Source organism: Pholcus phalangioides, unplaced genomic scaffold, assembly GCF_987345545.1.
Source record: "Pholcus phalangioides strain wild (caught in Gottingen) unplaced genomic scaffold, Ppha-v1.0 ptg000039l_1, whole genome shotgun sequence".
In the NCBI taxonomy this organism is placed as follows: domain Eukaryota; kingdom Metazoa; phylum Arthropoda; class Arachnida; order Araneae; family Pholcidae; genus Pholcus; species Pholcus phalangioides.
Window position 1 is genome coordinate 30,523,011 of NW_028301625.1, and position 25,979 is coordinate 30,548,989.

Sequence of the window (25,979 nt, forward strand, 5' to 3'; positions counted from 1 at the left end):
GGCTGTTTTCGAGATATCCTTGTGCCTCACAGGGATTTGATGAAAAGTTTTGCGTGATCTCTATTGTGGAAAAAAAAAAAATTTCCCCTCTACACACCTGGGGACAGTCCTTGATGTGGGGAACGGGATATCTGTCTGAGATAGTAGCAGCATTGTCTTCTGTAGTCGTCGCATGATCTCCAATCTCCGTTGGAATTGGGTACCATGTTTGGGCTTGCTCAGTAACTTTGAGACGGTCTGCAAACTCCTTGGGCAATTAGATGATCGAATTCTCTCTTGGCTGCTCACAGTTTGTCTGGTGTTGGCCTGCGAGGTCTAGACGCAACTGGTGGGACTTAGGTCTCAATGCAGTGTCGGACGTCATGCTTAACAGCCCTAAACGGTGCTAAAGTCTGTCAGTTCAGGGAACTCGGTGAGAATTCGATGAAATTCACTATTGTTCCGGATGCATTTCACTGCTGGAGATGGTTCGTCCGCACCAGCAATCTTGCAACGTGAACGAAGCTGAGTGAGTGGATCGATTAATTGACCATGCCGAACATTGATAAGTAATCCGAAATGTCTCAGAAAGTCAGATTCAATGACTGAACGCGAAACGGCAGCAACGATGAACGACCAATGAAATGCACATCGAAGTCCTAGGTCTAGCTTTAACAGTCGGTGACCAAAGGTATTGATGGAAGTTCCGTTTGCAGAACAACTGAAGCTTGTCTGGCTGACTCGGGAATCTTCTTTGCGTAGTGCCAGTACAGATACATCGGTGCCAATATCTATTAGAAAATGCAGGCCGGAAGATATATCTGAGAGCTGCAATTGCTGAATGGTCGATGTGACGCCACCCGATGCACCAAGTGACGGACGTGCTAGTTTCCCTGGTTGAAGTTGCATGGCTTGGAGCATTTATGGGCTTTGTTTCCAAAGCGTCGGTGATACCAACACTGAATTTCGACGAAACTGCGATTTCGGCTGCAAGATCGTGATCTGGAACGGTGACGAATGTTGTCATTCGGTATTCTCTACTTCTAATACGGCAGGACTAAAAAGACTATAAAATAAAATAATATAAAAACATTTTTCTTGAACGAAAACTAACTAACAGCACATTGTTGACGACCTTGACTCTGTGGTCGGCTTTGGCCGAGTCCCCACAACGCCTTCAGAAGAACGAAAACAAGGGACGAAGTTAAAATTAAATTCAAAATTATTTTGAGCTAAATATAAAAAACATAGTTTTTTAAAGCGGTTTCAAAAATCTCCTAAAAAATATCGTTATAGAGGGATTTATCGTAATAAAAGATATCGTTGTATCGAGAGGAGTTTGACATTAGACTATATGCAATTCCAAACGAGATTTTGAAAAATATCGTTGTAGAGGGATTTATCGTTATATCGAATATCGTTGTAGCGAGGTTTCACTGTATTAAAAAATATTGAGAATTTTCGAATGATTTTATTCAGGTAATTATTATTATTATTATTATTTTTATTATTTTTTTTTCATCAGATAATTCAACTCATCAAAAAATTCCGAGCTGTACGTTTTTTTAATAGTGATTTTCCACCTGGGGAAAGAGGGGGGGGGGGCTTTAACGTTATTTCCATCTCTGTATTGGCTCCTTTGAGACAATACAATGTCTACCAAAAGCAGTAGTTTCTTTATGTAATGACCTTTGTTTTTCACATGTTCTTCGCGTGACATTACAGGAGGAAATCATTAAAAAGAAGTAAGATTTTTACAAAAACATCAATCCAGTAAATAAAAAAAATATGAAAACCTTAGCTTAGATGGGGTTGGGTGTCTTTCAATGATGAGAAAGATGAAATACATAGCATTTTAGTCGACACTTAATTACTTGGTGAAATTGAACTGATTAATTATTAAAGAAGTTGGACTCTGATGTCGACATCTCTTGAAAACATTCATAAACGAGGGGAAATGGGTGACCTCAATGTGTGTTTTTAAGGTTTGTCGTCTAGATGTCGTAGTACATATATCTAATTATGCGTGTCTGAATATGTAATGAAGATGGTTTCTTTTTTTAAGATGGAATATACTGATCACATCAAGAAGTGTCTGTTTTTTCATTCTGTATTGTCTTCGAATGTTCAAGTAGTCACGCAGGATCATCTACGAAAACATTTTCGCTTTTCGATCGTTTTCTACACAGACAGGGAATAGTATAGAATGCCATTTATAAATGGATCGCTTTTTCCCATATAGGTTAATACTTTATAATGGACTAAAGCTTTTCACCAATACCAAGAACATAGCTTACATAAACTGAGTCATGTAACCAAGTTGTTCGCAATCATAACGATCTGTTTGCAACGTATATGTTATGGATTATACTGTATGTTACCTTCAAGTATATTTCAAGTAACTTATAGGTGTTTTCTTATTGATGCGAAATTACGTTTTTGGGCTAATTAAGCCCAGTTATTAAGCAAAATATCCACAGTATTAATATAATGTGAGAAAACCGGATAGTTACAGAAAATAAGTATCGTCGGGAAAAATAATCGAAGGTTCCATGAACCCATTCGGCATGATGAGTATAATTTACGGTATGTGTGACGTAAGGATATACGGTATATAAGCGAAATCACTCTACCTGTGGAGCAACAACCTTTACTAGATAAGTTAATACAACCTCTGGTCACGCAAAGTGAAATCATGTGTGTAAAAGTGAGTTCATAAATTTCCTTTTTAATCGACATCATGACAATCATGCACATGTGTCAGCGTTAGAATATTTTTTTTCCGTATTCTCTACTTCTATGAATATTTAATAGAATTTCTTCGAAATGAAACTGTTCTGGGGAGAGACTTCATAAAGAATATTACATAGGGTGTCCTGTAAGTGCTTGCACGGCCTTATCTCATCAACCGTCCGTTGTAGAGGTATGATTTCAATTTAAAAAATGCTCAACGGGCGTTCAAAAATTACCTTGTACCAGTTTTGAGGGTAAAAATACAGTGTGTAACAAACTAAAAAAATAGAAATTTTCATACGGTCCCCCTGTGCTCTAACATCCAATTAGAAAGTTGTTGCCTGTCTCTCCTGATAGCAAAAAAAAACCAAAAAAAAACCATGTTTCGAAATGGAATATTCACAGAGATATTATAAATATTCGAAAAACGGAGGAGATTTGGGAAGGAACAGCGTTATATAAATAAGTTAACGCATTTAACTTAACGAGAAAAACTGTTTTACCCTCTCATAACAGGTACAGGGTAATTTTTGAATGCCTGTTGAGCATTTTTTGAAGTGAATCATACGTTTTACGGCGGACGGTTGATAAGAAAAAGGCCATGTTAGCACTTACAGGACATCCTATATATTTCATTGTTACAACAGCAAAACCTGTGATGAAATAGCATCGACGGATGAGTGAAAATATCATTTGATATCGCATTTGTGGGAAAGTTTCATGTAAAATAAAGTAAGCAGAGTAGCCTACTGTATATTCTATTTATCAGTTTTCCTTTCTTTCGAAGAATGAAAACACAATTATTTAGACGACATTATATAATAACATAACACGGCGTGTGTTCGCAATAAAATTTTTCTAAACTCTGTGAGAGAAAAAACAAACGGAATTTGTGACTACTGACTGAAGTAAAAAAAATTAACTTAAAATTATACCTGGCAGATGGAGGATGGCCATAATTTACAGGCTGTCGTCCTACAGCAGTTATGGGAGGAAGAGCAGCTTCAAGTTCGGAAGCCATGCTTCATTCTAAAATGCAAAATACACGTAGTTGAGACATTTATTACGCATACTTCATATTATCATCTCTCTCTTCTTTATTACACGGTCATGTTTGATAGCGCATAACTTGAGTTTTATTTCGACAATTTAAAGAAGCAAATTATTTAACTAGGAGTGAAAAGGAATTTTTCTGTTCTTCATGGTATCACAGCATAAAATTACTGCATCTCATAGCAAACCGAACTTACACTTCTATCAAAAAGTGTTGAATTATTTTCATATTATAAAAATACTCTTAATGTGCAAATCCTATATTACTTATAAATATCCTTATATCACCTATAAATACTTATGCTCATGCATCATACAAAAATTTTGTTCGCTTTAACTTGAGAACAAATTTGATAACACATCTGAAAGCTTGTGAGATTGTTTATAGTCTATGAAATGTAAAACAAAAGAATAATCTTTCTCTGTGTGTCAAATAACATGCTTTTGTAATAAACTGCCGAAATTGAACTCAAATTGAATCATATCCAAAAATGATTTAAAGTACGATGCATGAAAATGAAGTAAAAAGGTGCAAATATGAATCGTAATAAAAATTTAATGAGATACATGAATTGGAAAACAGATTTTTCGGGAAAAAGACTCCATTCGATAACCGACAAGCCAAAGCAGATGTCTTTTTTTTAATATTTAGCTCTTTCACTACTGGCGGTACTTTAAAGCAGTGTTTCTCAACCGCCGGGCCGTGGTCCGCTACCGGGCCCTGACATCAGTCGAACCGGGCCGTGACTAATTAATTGTTTCATTTTTTTCCATTTACTTCCTATTAGTCGTGTGTATGACCGGGCCTTCCACTCACAAAAATGAAATCAATCGGTATTCCAAAGGTTGAGAACCACTGCTTCAAAGAACTTTTCTTTTTAATCATCCCCGTAACATTTCTCACATACGTTATTGGGCGGCCGTATTTTGAAGTATAAAGGCCGTATATAACTACTTTACGACTGCCAGATTACATCACAAGTGTAGGACTTTAATTTTTTAAATATGTTAATTAATAAAATTCAGTTAGATATTTCTCCCCTGTAAAAGTGTCTACTGCATTACACTTTTGTGGACCCCACAAAGTGTTCCCTAATTTTCTTTGTGGCAAAATAAATATTCATGTAACTGTTATACATTATTAGCATATACATATATATTAGAATATATAATTACTCAAACATTATTTTACATATTTGAATTGGTTCTTTTTATTTTTATTGTAAGCACATAGTGCAGACGAAACTTTAAAAAGTACCGGGTTAATTAATTCATTGTGTTCTAGACAATTTTTTTGAAAAAAAAATGTTTATTTTTATTTTTATTCTTTAAGTAGAACTCAAATGACCAACCAAAAAATTTACATGATAATTATTTAATTTTTTATAATGTAGTAGATAAAGGGTTAAGCAATATCCGAGTAACTGGAATATCTGGAAATTTGTAACATTTGAGGATAAAAATCAAACCAAGAATGATCAAGGCACATTTGTGCCATAACAAAGTTGCTATAGGCATAAAACCACTTATTACCTCGCGTTTTTCATCATGAAACTTTCAGGCAAAGTGCAAATCATTACTTTCTTAATTACAACAAAAAGTACTAGTAGTAATGTCATTATGAAACGTGGCGTGGGGCCTCGATTCCACATGCAATCTTTCGGTTGAATAAAACGTATTATTGCTTAAAAACAAGTGTTTTAGAAATACGTAAGAAGTGTTATAAGTATATAGTCACACTTTAGACTTTCCGATAATATTCAGTCCCTGAAATCTGCTAGAAAAAATTTGCATCAGAAGAAGTTACTCGATTTGTTTCACTTTACTCGGTGCAGAAAATTTAGGGTTTTTTTTTTTTTAAAGTTCTAAGATACGAAACTGATCGAGTTACGAAGCATTGAAATTCGCGAATTTTGGGCATATTCTTCATCAGGAAATGAATCATTTGGCAAAGCTCCAAGAAGGAAGGGGGGCGATAAAAATATACATCTAAAAAACAATATATAATTTCTTTGAGATTTCATTTTTTCTTGAGTTTCCATAACACATTCAGAGCATCAAGGTGCTATAATGTGCTATTAATTATCAAGGTGGTATTAATGATAAATAAATTAATTAAATTAGTCAAAACTATTTGTCTCTCAAATAATTTTGTGTAATGTGATCACCATTTTCCCGCGAAAAAGTGTTTTAGCTTCACTCGGCTATAGCTTGGTCAGTCTCGCGTGCAACAGAATCGTTTTTTTTTTCTGTTTAAATGCCATTACCCGTACATGAATATTTTCTTATTAGTTATAACTTAGAATCCAGGACCCAGGAAACGCTTGGGAATTTTAATTTCGTAAGTTTTTAGAACTAAATATATTTTTTCTTAAAGAACATTTTTTCACTTCAAAGTTACCGCTGAGACTAACAGTTTAGGAATTAGTTATTGGACAAAACGATACGACGAGACACCTTGTATACGACAAAAATTAGTGGTTCACGGAGTGTCAATATTATGAAACTCTCTCAATGGATATTATAACAAAAACAACAGGCCGAATAAAGGAAAAAAAAATTCAGGTGGTTTTAAACAGTAACTATATTATTTCAAACATGGAGAGCCGGATATTTTTGAGCCGATCAGAGAAGCCGAATATTTGATTCACAAAAAAGTCGACTGGAAACCACCTCTCACGACAAATCATGAAAACGACATAACATAGATTAAAAATGAAGTGTAAAAACAAATAATATTGAACATTTGCCTGATTGAAAGAGCTTAAAATCATATGTACTACAGTGACAAATAGCTGAGTGCTTAGTGTCATATTTAGTGATGAACATGAACAAAAATGGAATTAAGATGGTCTAGACGGATGGGCTTCGTACGGTGCAACTTAAGAAAAGAAACAAAGACTTATCTCATCACAGCAAAGTGAAGCCTCTGTAATGATATAAGCGGTGTTTGCTTATAATGGTCTGGGTTCTATTCTGACTTTACAACGAGATACTAAAGCAGGGATTCTTAATCTTTTGTGTTCCACGGACTCCTTATGTCAATAAAATGAAGGTCACGGATTTTTTTACAGCAAAAAATAATAGAAAGACAATAACTTGATTGTTTTCTCATCCAAAGCCTTACAGACCCTCTCAAGCATAGTTTCCCAAACTTTTTGTTCTATCGCTCCCTTATTCAGAAATTTTTATCTCTCATTGCCCCCTGGACTATTCCATCGCCCATCAGGAGATGATATTGCCCACTTTGGAAAAAACTGCTTTAAAGCAAGGTTGGCCAACCTTTTTCCAAGCTGTGCGTTTCGAGACTATTTTCGATACGCGCGCCACTACGAATTTTGACGCGCAGACCATGCGCCCGGTTTTACTGGACACGAGCATTCTCTCCGTTTCTGCAAAGTATTTTTCGGCTGTCCTCTTTTATTTTCGTAAAATAAATAAAATAATTTCAGTTTGTCACTCTCTTGAGTTCTAAATTGTTTTTATTTTTGAGTCATAAATTCGATTATCGTAATACAGATTGTGTATTGTGTATGTACGGCTATCTCGCTGAAGAAAAAAGTTCATCTTACTTACACGATGTTGGGCATAGACACCAGAACATGAGGACTCGGGTGCTTGGGGCCTCCTCCCCAATAAATTTTGCAAGAAGGCTTAGGGGTAGGTACATTGTAGGTACATGGACATTGTATATCCATGTACTCTTGGGGGCATGCATATACAATGTCCCCCATGCGGACGATCTTGAATCTGGTATGCATTGGATGTCCAGCAACTATACCCAAAGATGAAAAACCGAACAGAAAAGCATTGAATAGAAAGTTATCACATAATTGTCATTTTAAGAGTTCCTACCACACTAAATATAGGTTTGGCAGACTACAAGACCATCATTCACAAGAAAAGGATTGTTTGAAAGTTGGAGAGAATTTGATTGTGTGAAAAATGGAATAGAATTTCTTTCATTTCTGGAAAATGTTAGCGTGCCACTCCCGATACCATGGCTTTGCCACTTTTGGCACACGTGTCACTGGTTGGCCAGCCCTGCTCTAAAGCCTCTCCTGGTTAAGAACCCCTACACAATTTACAACCGAGTGGAGAAGTTTTAGGACGATCGAACTGAAATTTTCAGAGGGATAAAGCATCTATTCACGGGCTGAATGCCGCAAAGCAGTTCTTTGATCATGAACATGATTGTATATCAGCGATTGGTCAGGTCAGCGATGAGTCCCGACCTAAATCCCTATAGAAAACATGAGGATCACTTAGAATGAATGTGTATGTAAAAGAAAACAATGTTTTCGCTGTGGATGGCTTGAGAAAAGCTCTATATCAAAGAAACATATGGAAGATCTATGACGAATCATGAGTTTGAGGCTATTAAAAAAGTTAAAAGCCTTACAGTAATACTTACTTACACTATCTCGTGTTGCGTAATTCTGGAGCTAAGTGATTTTCTATGAAAAATGTACAATTCTGAAATTCAATCATAATCACGGGATTACCGCTGAGATAGTATAGATTATTAAGTGACAATCAAGAAAACAATTGTTTTACTTCATCAGAATGTGATGTGTGATTAAACTACAGATTTTTGAGAGGCTACAGTGTATAAAAATGAAAACTTCGCCAGGATTTAGGAATGAAATCCCTAGTTTGATATCTGCCATTTTCACAAAGAAAGTTACAATTTCATACCTGAAGTCCAACGACGATTTAAAAAACAATTTGTTTTATGTGATGCTCTTTGATGTGACAAAATGCACTTGGTCTCTGCATCTTTCAATTAATTTCAACTCATTGCCGAAAGTTGATTTCTTGCCACCAAAGCTCTTTTCTTCCGATGGGCCAAGTTGTTATCAAAGCGTTTAGCGCATGACTTTTCATTTGAACGGATTTTAGGGGAATAAAGCCTTTTTTACTGGATCGGATTGCAGTTACAACGCAAGTCAGATTTTATGAAGCCATAGAAGAGTACAGTAGCATTACAGTCACAGTGAAAAAGAGAAAGGTGTTCCAAAAATTGGTCCCAATTAACATTTATATGTATTTTTACAAAAAACTGTACCCCAACTCACGCGGTTGGCGTCGATCCCACCTATTGCGCAACCTCGGGGTATTACTGTAATTTTTGTGATTTTTCTCTGAACTTTCGGGGTCTGTGGTTTTGTATTTCGATATTATAAATGTGCTTTAAATATTCCTTTTATACATATGTTTTGCTTCATAAATATAAAAATGCTTCAGTAAGTGTCCATTAAAAGTTACCAATGGTATTTACGATATTTTTCTCTTCCTTCCACAGAAAAAAAAAATTATCTAAACTTTTGAGACTGACTGTTTGACGATGGTGTGGAGGTATCATGTGTGTGATGACCCAAACGCCATTCTAGAAAACCGATCTGCTTTTGAAACTACCGCGATTTCTTGAAGAAACGCTATACTCATGAAGGATTGCCTAATAAAATCGAAAACTGGTCAGAAATGCCGCATCGCCGTAATCCCCACAATTTCAGTCAGTCATTACGGCGTTATTCTGCAAAATCATAAATTACGGTATATTAAGTACTTCAAATACACTGAAACATACCGAAACTTGTAAAGTGCTCACTATTAAAAATGAAAATCTGAATACAGTATTTGGTCTGACCAAGCGTGAATAAAACTTGTTACATTGTAGTCTCTATGTTGTGAAGGCAGGTTTTTTTTCAGATGTTAAAAGATTCATATAAGTGTTAATTGTAGACCTACTTCGACAACCATTCTTGAAAAGTGTTGTGGTGCATTTCGAGGATTATAAACTACTGTAATGTTTGTTTACCTTCCCTCTCCTCTGAATTATCCAAGAATACTATTATAATTGAATAGATATACAGTACTGTATGAAGCTAAGTTATATCGTCTTTCATATTCTGGAGGAGGAATTGTAATGTCCTTTTAAGCATTAAGAGGTCCAGTACAGAATATTTTCATAGAAAACACAGAAGCGGAACTAACCTGGCACGGCCGAAAGAACAATTTTTTTGTCATTTTTATCTATATCTACCCGTTTGAGAGTCACGCAATACAGGTTGATGGACCACGTGCGTTGATATCGATCTTTTTCTCTGTTCTAATAAAAAAAAAGAGCTTGAATAATGAGATCTATATATATGGGGAAAAAACCACGAAGAAAACAAGTACGTACATTTGAAGACTTGTACTTGTTCGTGTCATGTTTTTTTAGCCTACTGAGAAATAAACCTTTGCAGGGTACAAAAAGCAAAACAAAAAACAGTCCTGTTAAGGAATAATGCACCAATATTTATTTCTTGCCCTCTGATAGGTTAATTAGACTGGGACTTATACGAAACCGAATGGTTTTACAAAGATATCGAAGCATTAGAACTCAGGTACAGTCAAAAATCTAAATAAAAAAAAAAGGTCACGGCCACCGAAGGTGAAGGTCGGGCAATTTTTTGCTCTACAAGCTAAATCACCCCTTAGCTCACAGCCCGTACTCAGCCGGGCCTCAATAGCATTTAACTTTTCCCCCTTCTAGTATAACTCATCACCGATATGGCTCTCTTAAACGATATTGAAAATATCCCTGTGTGCGTTTTTCACGATGTGATAGCAAAACCGAACAACTCCGGTTGGCACCGACTCACCGAGAATTTTCGTATCCAAAAGACCACAGCGGAACATGTACAGTCCATGAAAGAATTCTTCGAGGGCATTAAAGACGACTTCAACTGCCTCTTGCAAGCAGACAGCACGTCTTCCAAAGCGTGCAACAAAGGTCTCACCTTCCAAAATGCCTTCCTGGACTTCGGGAAAATCACAAAAGCATCGGAACCCAAGGAAATTAAACGACTTCAATTTCTCACAGAAGGTGGCATCAAATATTTGATGAACTTCCCCAGCCCATGCTTCTACGATGAGTACCCTGGACTCGCGAAAATGAAAAAGCTAGAAATCCGGAAAAACCTGGAAAAACTTGGTATCAACAAGCTAGATTTCACACCAGCTGAAGCAAGCCAAAAACCGAAGGGCACTTGCGCAGACTTCGAAACCACAACCGAAGTTCCACAACCAAGCATCGTTCCGGGAAAATCGAACGTTTCCAGAAAAAATCCCGTTCCCGGTGACATTTCCGGAGAACCAGAATTTATTCTAACGGTCACCTTCGTAAATTCGACAGCACAGGCTGTCCCACAATCCCAAGCGGCAAGTCAGGCTCCATCCAAAAAGACGGCCACTGAGGACCAATCAAAATGCGTCCCCGCTAAAGACATCACGCCCACAGTGATGACTGACAGATCCAAGCCGCCGGAGGGAAACAAGACTGGCCTAGCCGTCTACATCTCGTCGGATGACCGTTGGTTCGAAATCGCGGACCCCCTGCGAGAAATCTGCACCAATAATTTTCAGGTTAAGCTTGAAAGTGAACTTTATAAAATTTCATTCCAGAGCAAGACGGATCTTAACAGTGCACTAAATTTTCTTCGCAGCGAAAACATCGAAATTTCTCGTATCTCAAACGGCAGCCGAGACACCTTTAGTGTTGTGCTAAAAGGCCTTGGCAGCAAAACGCCCACTTCAGCCATCGAAGCTGAACTCAAAAAACTTGGTTTCAACATCGTAAACATTTCCCAGATGACTTCTAAAAAAAAGATCGGCTCGACGGAGGAAACTTCCGCTCTGGAAAATCACACTTCCATGTGACCAACCGTCCCGCCGAATTTCTGATATCTCCTCTCTCAAATTCATTTCAGTGAACTTCTCACCATTCCGTCACTTTCCCAGTCGCCCTTCGCCGATCCGTTGCACCCGATGCCAACGTTGGTCTCACCGATCGGCTCTCTGCACCTTCGAGGAAAGATGCATTAAATGCACTGAAAAGCATACGGGACAGCCGTGCTTAAAAGTCTTTGGCATCGATACACCGTCCTGTGTCAACTGCAAAACTAGCGGTCACCCAGCCAGCTACAAAAAGTGCAGTGCCTACACAGACGAGCTAAAAAAGATGAAAGCCGAAAAAATCCCACCGAACTCACCGAAAAACAACTTCGTAGCCAGCCCGAAAACACGGATGGAAAAAAACGGGAACGGTACCATCACCATGATGCCGAGAAGTGTTCAACTTAACCTGAACAAATCCCCGTGCTCCCATCCTCAAAAATCGGCACCACGGCAAAAAATTTGCACATCTCCCACGGAAATTTTCCAAACAATCGCCGAAAATCCAAGTCCGATCGTCCGAGCGAAAAAGTACAAGTCCAGCGAGACACAAACGACCAATCGCGTAACGAATACCCACTCTACGGACTTCAAATCGCCAAATCGTTCTACGGACCTCCGCAAAAATCCAGAAGCCAGTTGCCGGGTGCAGCCCAATCGCCGATAAGCAGACGAAACATGCTGAACCACCAACGGCACCATCAGCCAACAACCGAGCTGAACCATCGGACTTTTCCTCTGACTCCGAGATAGATAACTGCTCAAACTCGACTTACTATGTATTCGAGTATGCGAAACTGTGCTTCGAGGACATTCTCAAAGTGAAAACCAAAAAAGAAAGGCAAGCTGTCTTTGAAAAGTTTATTGCCGAAGCAGGAAATATTCTTGAAAAAGACTAGGCCTCCAAGTCGAATTTCTCTGAAATCCTTTTATTTTTCGGAAATAATTTCGAAGAAATTTTCATATTAATAAGAAAGTATACTCTCTTTTTCTTTTTTCTTTCCCCATCTTTCTTTTTCAGTCAAAAAAAGAAAAAACCCCTTCTTCAAAAAAACTTTGAAAAAAAAAAAATCGTGTTTTTAAACTTTCTCTTCATCGAATATCCTATCTTTTCTCGACTTTGAAAAATAATCGTATTAACACTATCTCTTTGTTTCCCACTCCTTGCCACTAATATATTTTTTGTGTATAAAATATGTATTTGCAGGTTCCAGCCAATAGGGAATCGAGTAAGCGTCTCAACCAATGAGAGACGCCGAGGACAACATCAAAGCGTTGCCCGACCGGGCTTCTTCACAAGCGAAGCTAATCATAATAATACTAATAACGTAAGGCAGTGGTGGCATTTTACCGTCGTTAAACTTAAATTAATCGCCAGACCATTTTATTGACCATTGTTTGTTGGAAAAGAGGATTTATTCCCAAACCTTCCTACCTCATACATGCACTTACACAACTTCACATACATTACTCACTTGTCTTTCCTTTCACCGGGGGTCCCCAAGGGGCCCCAGCCTGTTTGTTGGCTAATGGACCGCTTTAAGGGCCAGTCACCATCGTAAAATTTTGAGTCTGGTCTGGTCTGGAACTCAGGTACAGTACTATTTATTAGTACTGGGGATATAACAGGTCTGCTCTGTCAAAGGTTGTTAACTGTAAGACTGTAAGGTTTCCTGCCGGCCCGTGTAGTTTTCTTTATTACAGCCATGCAAATAAAAGTATAAGTTTCAAATACGAAATTTATTGTATGAGTAAGTGAATTCAACTAATTTATAGAAACGATATGCCTATTCGTATCACTTGAATATGTTTAGCACTACAGTTATTCACAGCAACACACATAACACAACATTAAACTATATTCCAATTCATTTAGCATCAATTTCCCAAGTTTCGCATACATTCGATTTTTAAAAAAAAACACTCAATTGTTAATTATATGAAGGTTATGGTTTCTTTCCAACTCATAAAGAATATTAAAGACATATCGTGTGAGTTAGCATGGATTTTCACCATATCTGCTAGAAATACCATTAATCAAGTGAGCAGCCTGAGACAGTGTATGGCCAATTTTCATTTCCCCGCTTCTTTTTTTCAATAATTTTCCTTTTTTTCTGTTTCTTTTTTCGTCCATTACAGGGGCAATGAAAGATTTATGTGTCGGAGAATAACTAATTTCAGAAAGTAACTCTTGGCAGCAGTACAGGTGTACACGAGCCGAAGCGAGTCGCGGATTCTACAGCATCTGTGGAACGGATCGGGCCAACAACGAGAGCAAGAAATAGATCTGGTAGCCCTGATCAATAATTCAGAGCGATAATGACCGGCAACAGTATCAGGAAATGAGCCAACTCTGATGTAGTCTCCATAGCTACGCAAAGGGATTACACGCACGGCAAAATGCTTACATCATCAATGAAATTTGGAGACATTGCAGTTACTATGTTCGGTTTCATTACGTCTCAAAAATAAAAGTGCTGTATGAAAGAAAGTGATGTAGTGCAAACTGATTTTATTAAAGAGAAAGGGCAAGAACAAAAGCTATTTTAGACACAAATGCAATTAATTTTATATTCTTTGTGCACAGGGATACACAGACAGAAAACTGTACTCGCACGAGTCGATTTCCAAAACATAGACTGGACCAGGAATATTTGTGTTCTCAGTTTGTCGCAGATTCGTTATTAAAAGCAATTATGTATAGTGAATCAAAACTTTGTCCCTCAATATAATCGTTTCATAGCTATGTAATGGAAAAAAAAAACTGCTCTTGAGATAAAACTCTTCGAGTAGTTTACTTTTTAATGCCGTATACAATCCAGACTGTATTGACTGTTGTCAATGTAAAGTCATTGCTCCAGTTGGAGAGGGACCGTGTCGGGGAAATCTTTAAATCTCTGTTATCATTATGTATAAAAATATACAGCACATTCGGGTAATATGGAACACAGTACCACTTACGGTTATTGCAATTTGAAATATGGTAGAAACCTGAAAACTGTATTTCTACAAAATTTGGTTTCTTGTCTTTGACAAGTATATCGAAGTATAAAAACAAATATTTTAACTAAGAAAGAAAGGCATTTAAAAAAATTCTTTTGTGGGGTAATATGGAATGGGGGTTCAAAATGAAAACTAATTCGAATTGATCAAAAGTACGATTTAATGAGTATATGACGATGAAAAATAAAGAGATTTCACCGTTTGTTTTTGTAGGTGATGCGGTGATGTCATCGTCTATTTACAAGAGTCACAAATGTCTTCCTATTCGGCTCTAAAAAAGTCAAGGTGAGCCCGCAGAGAATAGGACACACATTATTTCTAGACATCTTTCCTCTTCTATTTTACTAAACTTTCCATCTTGAAGAGATATTTTACTTCAACTCAGATAATACTTATAGTCTTCCATATTACTCGACACACCATCTGTGAAAAAAAAATATCTTGTTCCTATTTTTGTAAAAAGAAAAAATTAATTTTTTTATATTACCACGTATGAGGGCCTCCTTCAAGCGTGGGGCCCTGCGTGACAGCATCTGTCACGCACCCCTGAGGGGGAACTCTTGTCAGTTTAATCGAATACTAAATATGCATGTCTAATAAATTGCCATGGTTGTTTGCAGTGCTTTTATGATGCAAAAAATAAAACCAAAACAACATGGGCCTCAGAGCCCTGTCTGCTCCTACTCCGTCTTCTATGAGCCATGACGTCAATTCAAGACCTCTTGGGACAATCATCGGTCCGCTATACACATACAACGCAGTCCAATGTCTGAGCGAGACATATTATGTGAAGCCTGTGGGGAAACAAATTTCTAACTATACTCTGCTTTTCTAACACGGGCTACGTTGATTTGAAACAAAATCATTCACGTCTAACACCATCCGGTCAAAGCAAAATTAAAGCATGCCAACACCAATCTCTCAGATCACTTTTTTGCGTTTAAATAGGGCTGTAGGGGGGGGGGGGGCTTTCTCATGTAATTAATACTGAGAGTTGGATAATTTTAAAGCGAGCGATTCTTTTGAAGTTTTCAATGCCCAAAATATCCAAGTTTTACAGATTATGACTTCTGAACTTTACTAACAAATTTAAAACTGTTAAAATAGGCATTTATGGCACGAAAATTTGGAAAAAAGGCATTTTTACTAAAAAGTTTGAAAATATGCAAAAAAGGCATTTATGGCATTTTGCCCGAGAACTCTTCCGGGCTCTATTTATCATTTTTCTACTGGGAGGTCATACCTGAAGGTAGAGTATATTAAAGTATATATGAAAGTAGAGTACTCTGGTATTCCATATTACTCGAATGTAGTATGTATGTCTAATAACTTTCGTATAAACAAAAAAAAATAATGTTGTTTTCCTTTTCTTTTTAAACATATAACTAATAGATTTGCGACGTGAGTGAAAAAAAACGATTTGGCAATACAACGATAGAAAATGGGATGCATGAGTAAAAAAAAATTTTGAAAAATGAAGGGGAAAAGGTTTTACACATCTCTCTCTCTCACAAAACTACTAGATTAGCGGCGCAGATGCAGACTTTTTAAGAAAAAAAAAATCACATATTAGAGCGAAGGACAACTGGCTCCAACACCTCGGAGATGTAGCGCTGGCTTTTTAAAGTACCGGCAATGCGTACTAGAGGAGTGCGAGAGTGATATCCAATACCGCCCCATACCATAATACCCGGTGCAGGACCAGTGTGGCGGTGCATAACGCAGCTGTTCAGCATCCTCTCTCCACGGTGTCTCCAGACTCGAATCCGACCATCGTGGTGTTGCAGACAGAAGCGTGACTCGTCAGTAAAGACAATTTCATTCCATTGTGCCGTCCACATCCTTCTTTCATCGCACCATGTGCGGCGGAGACGTCTGTGGTTCTGCGTCAAGGGTAGACGAAGCAATGGACGTCTTGCGGACAGACCACTCTGCTGTAAACGGCGTCGAATGGTACGCGCAGACACTGGATGATGCGGTACAGACTGAATGTGCTGTGCTATGGTTCGTGATGTGGCTGAGCGATCCGTCACTGCCATACGCACAATACGCCTGTCATCACGTGAAGTGGTGCACTGAGGTGGATGCGATCGAACACGTCGGTCCGTCGTACCCTCCTGCATCCAACGATCACATATCCGCATTACAGTTGTTTGGTTTCGTCCAACACGACTACCGATTTCCCTGAAAGATAATCCACAATCTCGGTAGGCCACTATCCTTCCTCTGTCGAACTCGGATACTTGATAAAAAGATGATCGTTTTTTTGAAAAAACCACAAGAAAAACACAATTGCCGTACTTCAAATCGTCGAAATCTCCAAGCCTTAAATAGCGCTTTGAAGTGGCGCCACAGGCGCGCGTGATGTGCGTCTGCGCTGAAATTCTAATCATTTGCATATCTCACCTCCGCTAATGCATGTTGTAAATTTCATATTATTTGCATGCTTCCTTCAGGGTGTTGCATTTACGGTGGCCAGCAGTCTACTTTCGATCTTTGTACTATTACTTATTTCCCTAGAAACTGATTCGAAATGGTACTGGAGGGGGAATTGAGAGCTGATTCGTCTCAAATAGGAAAACTGCTGTCCTCAGTGAAGACAATAAATTTGGGTCTTGTTTTCTAAAACTTCCATCAAACCGAATTCGAAACTTAAATCATCATTTTTTGTTGAAAAACTTGATCGAAATTTAAAAGTTATATATTGTAACATAATTTTAGACATCTAATCAATTTCGTAAAATAAATCGTCAAATTACAAATTTCTAATAAAAATTTTAGTCGAATTTTTCAATCGGATTTTGACGAGTCGAGTTACTCAACTAAACTTTTCAACTGCGATTAACGACTGATCTGACTCAATAAATCGATTAATCGGATCAGCCCTATTAATTATGTATCACCATAAATTTATCTATTTATGGTGTAAATCATCGTTCTTTGATTACCTATTGAAAATCAAGTAATTCTAGTATTTTTTGGATTCTCACCACCTCGCTGTGGTACGCTACGGTGCATTCATTTACCAGTAAAACGTAAAAATTGAGGAAAGTAAAAGTCATGCTTTAATTCAAAACTAATATTAACATATCGCAAAAGTAATAAACGATTCGACAAAATCAAGGATGAAAGATCTCAACGATTAGAGCGAAAGTCACGCGATAACATAATAGTTGGAGAGAGGCGGCACAGTTTGGACATACGAAACCCTCTCGACACGGAATTAAATCAGCACAAGGAATTAAATAGTTTATGGAACTATCGAAGAGTTTTTTTGTTTTTTGTTTTTTTCACGGCTCGCATTCGTTAGCATTTCAAAATATGCAAGGCATAGATCAGTGCTTGTTAACCTTTTTTTTTCATCCACATGTCCCCTTTGAATTATATTTTTCTTCTTGTGGCTCCCTGTCTTTTTCAGTCCACGCCTCATCCCCGAGCGAGACCCTTTCTAGTTTTGAACTGATTTTTTGAATAAATTTATAGTAAACAAACATTTTATAATTAAGGTCGGTTTTCTGATCCTTGAGCCCCTAAAGTCCAGTAAGCCAGTGTTTTTTTAACCCTTTTGTGCAAGAGCGAGACCCTGTCTAACCCCTAGGCTGAGGGATTAGCCGGAGAAAAGCTGCTTTGTGTGGCTGAGTCAAAATAATTCTCCTTTTTTTAGTTTAATTTGTGAAAGATGATGACAATTACACACTCAGGCTTGCAAATTGAATATAATCGAGAAGAAAAAAATGTGTGGTTCAAACAGAGAACCCATAATCACCGGCAAGAGATAGCGAAATACTCTACCTCTGCTTAACAATGTACACCCATCCAATACAGTGCAAGAAATCCAATACAAACGTGTTAGAAAATATTGAAATAATAAAAAGGCTAATATATATATATGTATATATATATATGCGTTCGCCATCTTACGTCATTTAAAAAATTCCATCTTAAAAGAAAAAATTGCAAGCATCCCTGGGTCCCTACCATCCTCCTATGCTTATAAAGGATAGTCCGAGAGAAACTGACGTGTGTCTAGCGCTCGCGATTACTATAGGTGTCCGTTCTGAGAGCGCATGCACATTAGAGACAAATAGATGTTCGAGAATTGATATATTCAATTAGGACCGGCTAGCACAAAACTGTTAAAGTAATTGGTACGATGCAGAATCGAAGACGACTGAAATGTTCATGGTTCGAATCCCACCCGCGCCACTATTATTTCCCCTCTTTCACCTTACATCTTCGGATGATTCTATGAATTTTCCTCCGTACACACCGAGGGAAAACGATGCTTGTTCAAGGAGTGGAGGGAACCGCTGACTGTTAGATTCGAATTACGGCATTTCATTCTCGCGATGGCGTTGCGTTTGTGGAAAATAATTTTTTCACATTAAATTTTGAAAAATAATTACTATACAATCGCAAGAACATCACTTTCATTTTATTATGCGAAAAGTAATAAAACGTGTGTGGGATGGCTGGCTGACACGCCATCCCCCCGAAGCAAGCGTATCGTGACTCCGCACACCTCCGGGGATGTCGGGACGTTTAATAAAAGCTTTTTGGATGTAAGTGAAAAAGAAAAAAAAACAATTTTTTTTTTTAAATTCAAGATGTAAGAAAAAGAGGGAAAAATAGCGTTATATGGGCGGGATTCGACCCATGAACCTTTCGGGTTACTTTGATTCGGCTTCGTTCCACCTGCTCCATAGTTGCTTTGTGCCAGCCGGGGGGGGGGGGGTTCTAATTTTTAAATATGTCAATTCTCGAATATCTATTTGTCTCTAATGCGCATGCGCTCTCACAATGGACACCTATGGTAATCGCGAGCGGTAGACGTCAGTTTCTCTCGGATTATCCTTTATAAGCATGAGTAGATAGCACTGCCCTTGGATGAGTGAGCACCCTACTGCTCTAATCACACTTGGATGATGGAAAAACGCTGAGGGTTAAGGCAACTGACTACGTTCAAATGACGATTTTCTCGAAAATTGTCAAAAATGGTTTTAAATATTTACTAGGGAACCCTGCCTCCCTTACCGCCTTTGGTGACCAACTTCCCCCCCCCCACACCCCTCCTCTTCATAACATATCTTGTTTATTTCGTCCCACTTCATCAGAGTGCTATGAAAAGTGACATGTGAAAGCACCAGATTATTGACGAATTTTACAATAATAAAGCAACAAGAAACAAATGTGATTCATCAAGTACCCCCAGGAAACTTCCCCATGAGGGCCCCCAGACTGAAGCTCTGTTGGACCACGAAAAATTTTCACTTGTATTCATTTTACCAACAAACAAATTCCAGGACCCCAATCAAGGACCCGTGACCCAATTCACGTACTTATAGTGGGGGCCCAGACTGGTTTTATCTCGGGCTACCGATGTTGCAAATTTTACAATGTTAAACAACAGAAAACAATGAGATTCCTCCAAGGCCCCCAAAATGAAACCTGTCAACTTTTCCCCCTCCCGCGTCAACGGTGGAGTTGTCTGATCTAATGTATATATGAATTGACATCATCATCATCATTGTGCCCCCCCCCCCCCAGCAATAATGATCGTGTCCCCTCCAGACTTTCATGTCTATCCCCTATGAGATGCACGAATTTTTCCGCCTTTCCCCCCATTCTAGTCTAATTTTCCTGATTACCCTTTCATCGAATACGCCGCCTTGTGCTATAACCCATTGGCCTCACCCCACCCCACCCCACCCTACTCCTGCAAGTACACCCGTGTATCTTAAGTCTCTCCTTTACACACTGTTTTGGTCACTCACATACTCGCACACTGATTTGGTCACTCACATACTCGCACACTGATTTGGTCACTCACATATATGTATTTGCACACGCTCTAGGTCACTCACTGACCTGGTCCTTCGCTGTTTATGTCATTCGTTTGGTCATTCCCATGCTTGTTCACACTATAAGTCACTCTTTTGCTCACTCACGTCGTGCTTGCAAACTCTCTAGGTCACTCTTTCGGTCATTAAATTCACCAATACCAGCGCCATAGGCAGCTGCAATATGCAGTGTAGTGAAAAAGCATTGTTAAAGTTCCATTTTTAAATGTGAAAAAAATTAATTATGTGATCTATGGAAGGAGAAAGCAAAAAATATATGAACATTGAAAATTTCAAAAATAAATTAATCGGAGATTTCAAAAATCAAAAATTCTAATAGGAATTCAAAATTGAAAAAGCAATATTTAATGCCTAGGGCTCTGATCAGGGGGGAACACCCTGACATTGGCTTAACACAGAACTTTAACAATATATATATACACACACACAAATTTCGCCGCCCTTTATTCCATGCTACTAATTCCTTTGCACCCCTCTCGACTTGCCGTCCTGGGTTATAGTCCGCTAAGCCCCTCCCTGTAAATACGCCATTGAATAGAGTCCCAAATCAAACGGAGGAGAATCACTTTCTCAAATGATTGAAAACTTCCACCAATTCTGGAATTCAGAATTAAATATTTCTTTGATATTAATTCTCAATTTTAATCAATTATGGAATTATTTCTTTTTTTACTTCTGAATTTTCATAGGTGCTGGAATTATTTCTTTCATTATTTTTCCTTATTCATCAATTTTATATTTTCAATAGTGCTCAGATTATTCCTTTCATTAGTTATGTGGAATCATTTTCCGTTAATTTAAAATCTCTTCCGGTTCTGAACTTTCATCAATTCGAAATTTTTGTTGATTTTTTCGTTAATTTGCATTTAATTGAAAGTTTATATTTTTTAATGGATATTTTTCAGACATTCCTGTATATTCCGTATTAACATATGAATTTTAGGGGTCATACCAATTTCTCTCCCTATAAAATATACAAGATCGGGTCTTTTGCGACAACGAAATTAAGCCACTTTTGGTCCCGTGTCTAGTAAGACTGACTTTTTACTCTGACGAGATTAGTATTACAACATTGCCGTTAAATATCCGCATTTCTTCAATCACAGAACAAAGACGATTAACGTTAGCACATAATCTCAATAAAATGGGTTTTAAAAAAATTGAAAATGTAAGCATATAAGAAAATTTTAGTATTTTAAAATTAAAAGAGTAATTTCAATGTTTTTTAGAATGCGTATCTTTTAATTTTTTACTCGAAATTGTTCAAAAAATCCAACTTATAATTTATAAAAATGAAATCAACCTAATGATCTTTGAGCCGAACACTATTTTTAACAACGTTTTTAAAAGCGATTTTCGGTTAATCTGCATTAAAGCTCATAAAAGAAGACCACGTGATTAGCATACGTTAAGTTGATATTTTTAGAACGAAAGAAACGAGCCATGCTTCAAACGCCCCGCCTTCTTTCGTCCCTGAAATGTAAAACATCATTAGTATGCTCTCTTTGAATTCGCTCACTTATCTCAAAATCGTACTGTATTTATGTATATCAATCGAGAGAGCTTACAAGCAGAACCAATTCCTCTTAAGTCTGGGCACTGGGCAAACATTAGTTTTTTAGGCTATTTTTATATACAGGGTGCATAGCTAACACCTCGCACCGCAAATCACTGGCGAACCGTTGATCCTAGAGGCATACTTCCAATTAGAAAAAGTATCCCAATAACGTGTGGACCTCAGATACGTCATTTGTATTGCAAGGAGTTGTATAATTATAAAAATAAAAATAAATTACTTTTATAACCGGACACCCTGTACTCAAAAATTCAATTAGAAAGTCGTTATTCTCTCTCTTGAGGTCACCAAAAAAATTCCACATTTCTAAGTGCAATATTTCCTAAGATATTTTTGAATTCAAAAAACGGTGAAGAGTTGGGGAAAAAACAGGATGAATGAGGGGTAAAACGCGTTTGCACTCGAGGGTTAAACCGTGGATCTACGTAGATGGTATTCACCGACAGGGTTTAAATTTTAGCCACAATTTTTGGATAGGAGATTGACACGTATTGGTTGAATTCAGGTTTCTAACCAATCCGTGTCGATCTTCTATCAAAAAATTGTGTCGAAAAATATCGTCTGCGTGCCATGGGTTGAAGACCCCTAGTTTAAACCATGTCGATGAATACCACCCTAAATTAGTTCATTCGAGTGCATGAAATAACCGTTTTAGATGGGAATCGTGTTGTCAATCTAATCTCTTTCAATTGCTTTGTCATAGTCTTATCTCTATCATATCTATATATATTGATTATTTTTATTGAAACATTTGAATAAAAGCGTGATTCGGTCATTTATCTGAAATGTTTAACACATTTATTCCTGCGAATATGTCTTCCAGAATGAGATATAGATTAGAGATATCTATCGATTATTGATAGCTTTATGTAGCGTTCTTCGATAAGAATGAAGTCGAACTCGGTATAACGACGTTGGCTGTTTCGACATATCGGATATGACATCAACAAGCATCAGTCCCAGCCGATTTTCGTAAACAATAAATTTAAACCTCACTTTTTTAATGTCAAATAAATAAATAAATATAATAGTAAAATACATTTTATTGAAAGAAAAAAAAGAGAATAAAAGGTAATATATATATGCACAATATTCTACTCAAGAGATCGCTTGATCAGTTCAAAGTATACAACATAAATTTCTTCCGTGATGGCAAAAATTTTCATAGTAAATATCAAATACTAAATGAAATATGCAAATAAAGACAGATATTATAGAGGCCTTCGTGTGACAACACTGTATACTGGGAACTGAGAAGTATTTTATTATTGTAATAAAAAATTAATATAATTAATTATTAGTTTTTTGAAAGCTCTCTACTTCATATTCTTATTTTATTTCATTTGGCAGGTTATTAAAATATAATGGAGCCAAATATACGAATTGCTTCTGGGTTTTTTAGGTTGTATAATATTACGTTGAAAACCTCCACGAAGATGTGTATTTGTTTGGCATTGCCTAATTTCAAACCAATAGGAAATTTTTATAAATAAACATTAGACTTCGTATATATATATATAGTTTTCTAATATTAAATCTATAGTCTGATTTATAATCATAGGCAGATGGTGTAGAGAGAGAGAGAAAGAGTTACGAAAGGAAATAATATTTATAATTTTTTTTTTCAGGCCACATATGTATTAAAACATTCAAGTTAGACTCAATCGCCTTCCCAAACACATATGGCATACTGAATAAATCATAGGCGGAGATAGACTTGTTGAAAGTCTGGGTGGATGGGTGAGGGGGGGGGGGGCACGATGATGATTATGTCAATTCATACATACATATATACATTAGATCAGACGACTCCACCTATGACGCTGGGGAAGGGGCGATGCCTCCCCTGCCCCCCTCCCCGTACCACCGCCCATGGAATAAGTGTGTAGAACCAAGCAAAATAAAGTGTATGAATAAATTGAGGAGATATAATATTTTTCAAGCAATATAAGCGAACACATTCATGTATTTTATTTTGTTACTAAGGGTATTTGCATGAGAGTTCCATTTCAAATTTTTGTTTATAGTGACTCCTAAATATCTAAACTCCTCTGTTTCCGAGACAATCGGGCAGAAACATTGGTCACCAGAACATCTCAACTCATGGCATCGAGTACTATCGTACAACTATTTTAGATATAATCACAAATTTTTCATGTTTGTAGTTTTTTCTAAATTCTTAGAACTTTTGAGCATATTGATTTAACTCAAAACACGCTGGTGAAAGTATTTGTCTTGCATTTCCTATTGATAATTGTGGCAATAAATACAGAATTCACAGCAGGGCCGGAACTAGAAGGGGGTGGGGGTAACTGCCCCTTGTGACGAAATTTAGGGGGCGGCAGTTCTACGTGGGAACAACGTATACCGTTATAAAATTATCGAATTTTAAAGTTGTGGGGGCAGATAAATCATGTTTGTCCTGGGTGGCAAAAATCCTAGTCGCGACCCTGATTCACTGTACAATCGTCGATCATTGTTCAGTTTATACACATTGTTACGTAGGATATTTGGAAGAGTTCCTAGAAGCTGTGGATCCGTATTGATATGCTTTCATTTCCGTTTTAATATCCTAGCAAAGTTACATGAATATCTCCAGGTATTCGGATCTTTACCTCTGTTTAATCCATGCAGCCGTTACCTCCTTAAGCCTCAGTTTCAAGTGACATCTGGAATTCATTTCAAGGAATTCGTTGAGTTTAAAATGATCATTTTTTTAACATCTATTTAGATTTTAAAGGAGTATATTCTGCTTCTCTATACACGACGACCCAATCTTAGGGGTGGGGCACGGTTGTTCCATTCTATATCACTGTATTTATATTATTAGCCACTGTGCGGTCGTGTGGGCATCGTGCTGGACTCTCATTGTGAGGATCCAGGTTCGAACCCCTTTGACGGCACAGTGACGGTTGGCTGGAGTATATTTTCTGTGGTTTTCCGACATTAAAGCGCGAATGCAAGCTGGTATCCCATTTAAAAAAAATCTCTTTGCAGAAAGCGAGCAGTTCCTCAACACTATACTTACATAGCATAAAAATTCAAGCATTTACTTCAAAATATGGAAAACAAATGGTTGCACCAGCAAGAACACATATAAGAAGCCTGATTCCGACAACATAAATAAATGCGCATACATAAATAAAAGCTACGCATACACTCAGAACACACATTCCAACATGTACCAATTCGTTAGAAATTCCGTAGAGGAATGAATACGAGATGCGTGCCATGTATGGTTAAGTAGTAGTAATAGTTGTATTTAAGTATAGGTCTTTTTCCTAGTCGCGAGCACCCTTACGGCATGTTTGACGTACAAATGCATCAGGATAACTTGAATGCACAATTTGTACAAGGTGTTTAATTGTAACGTTGATCAAGTGCTCGCGAGCACCGAATCGAACACAAGCATCGAGCACTCTGGGTGTTTCATAGAGCACCATGGTGCTCGCGAGCAACGAGTTGAAGATGCCTGTATCTAAGGTAAAGCCCGTCTCCCCTAAACAAAATCGTTAATTCTGAAAATTTGTTTAGAGTTAAAATAATTAAAAAACTGATTTTAGTAACTCCATACCTAATAGTGTTGCAAGTGTGATTGTAGTAAATAAATTTTTTCTAACCAAAAAAAAAATCAAAACAACGCAAATTTTGCATTTTCATCAAAGGAGTCCTATAATCCCGTCTCCTCCTTTAAAATTATTATCTACCTATTTATTTTATTTGCTTATATTTATTAGTTATATATATATATATATTACTTATATTTGTTACTTTATTATATTTATATAATTAGACCTTTTTCCCATGAATAAGACATAGAGGTATTAAACAATATAAAAAGGTCGACAAGTATACACCAATTGATTATACATGAATCAAAACGAATCTAAGTGGTCAGGAAAAAAATATATCACAAGAATATATACGATGAGTTTCCCTCTGATACTCAGAGAAGACGGATTTAGGAATTCGCTATATCAAAAATTGTGACTGCTCCTGACTAAACAACTATAGCTACAGGACTATGACGATTGCAACGCGATATTTGAGTA

General features: G+C 37.3%; 1 protein-coding gene across 1 annotated transcript in view; it reads right to left on the bottom strand.

Moving 5' to 3' along the window:
• LOC149065827 (protein tyrosine phosphatase domain-containing protein 1-like) overlaps nucleotides 1-25,979 on the bottom strand; it is a 50,100-nt gene that overhangs the window by 18,926 nt on the left and 5,195 nt on the right. Inside the window, exon 2 of the mRNA XM_089253626.1 lies at nucleotides 3,648-3,741. Coding sequence (XP_089109752.1) covers nucleotides 3,648-3,733 — 86 coding nt within the window. The 5' untranslated portion in view covers nucleotides 3,734-3,741. The remainder of the gene's footprint in view (nucleotides 1-3,647; nucleotides 3,742-25,979) is intronic.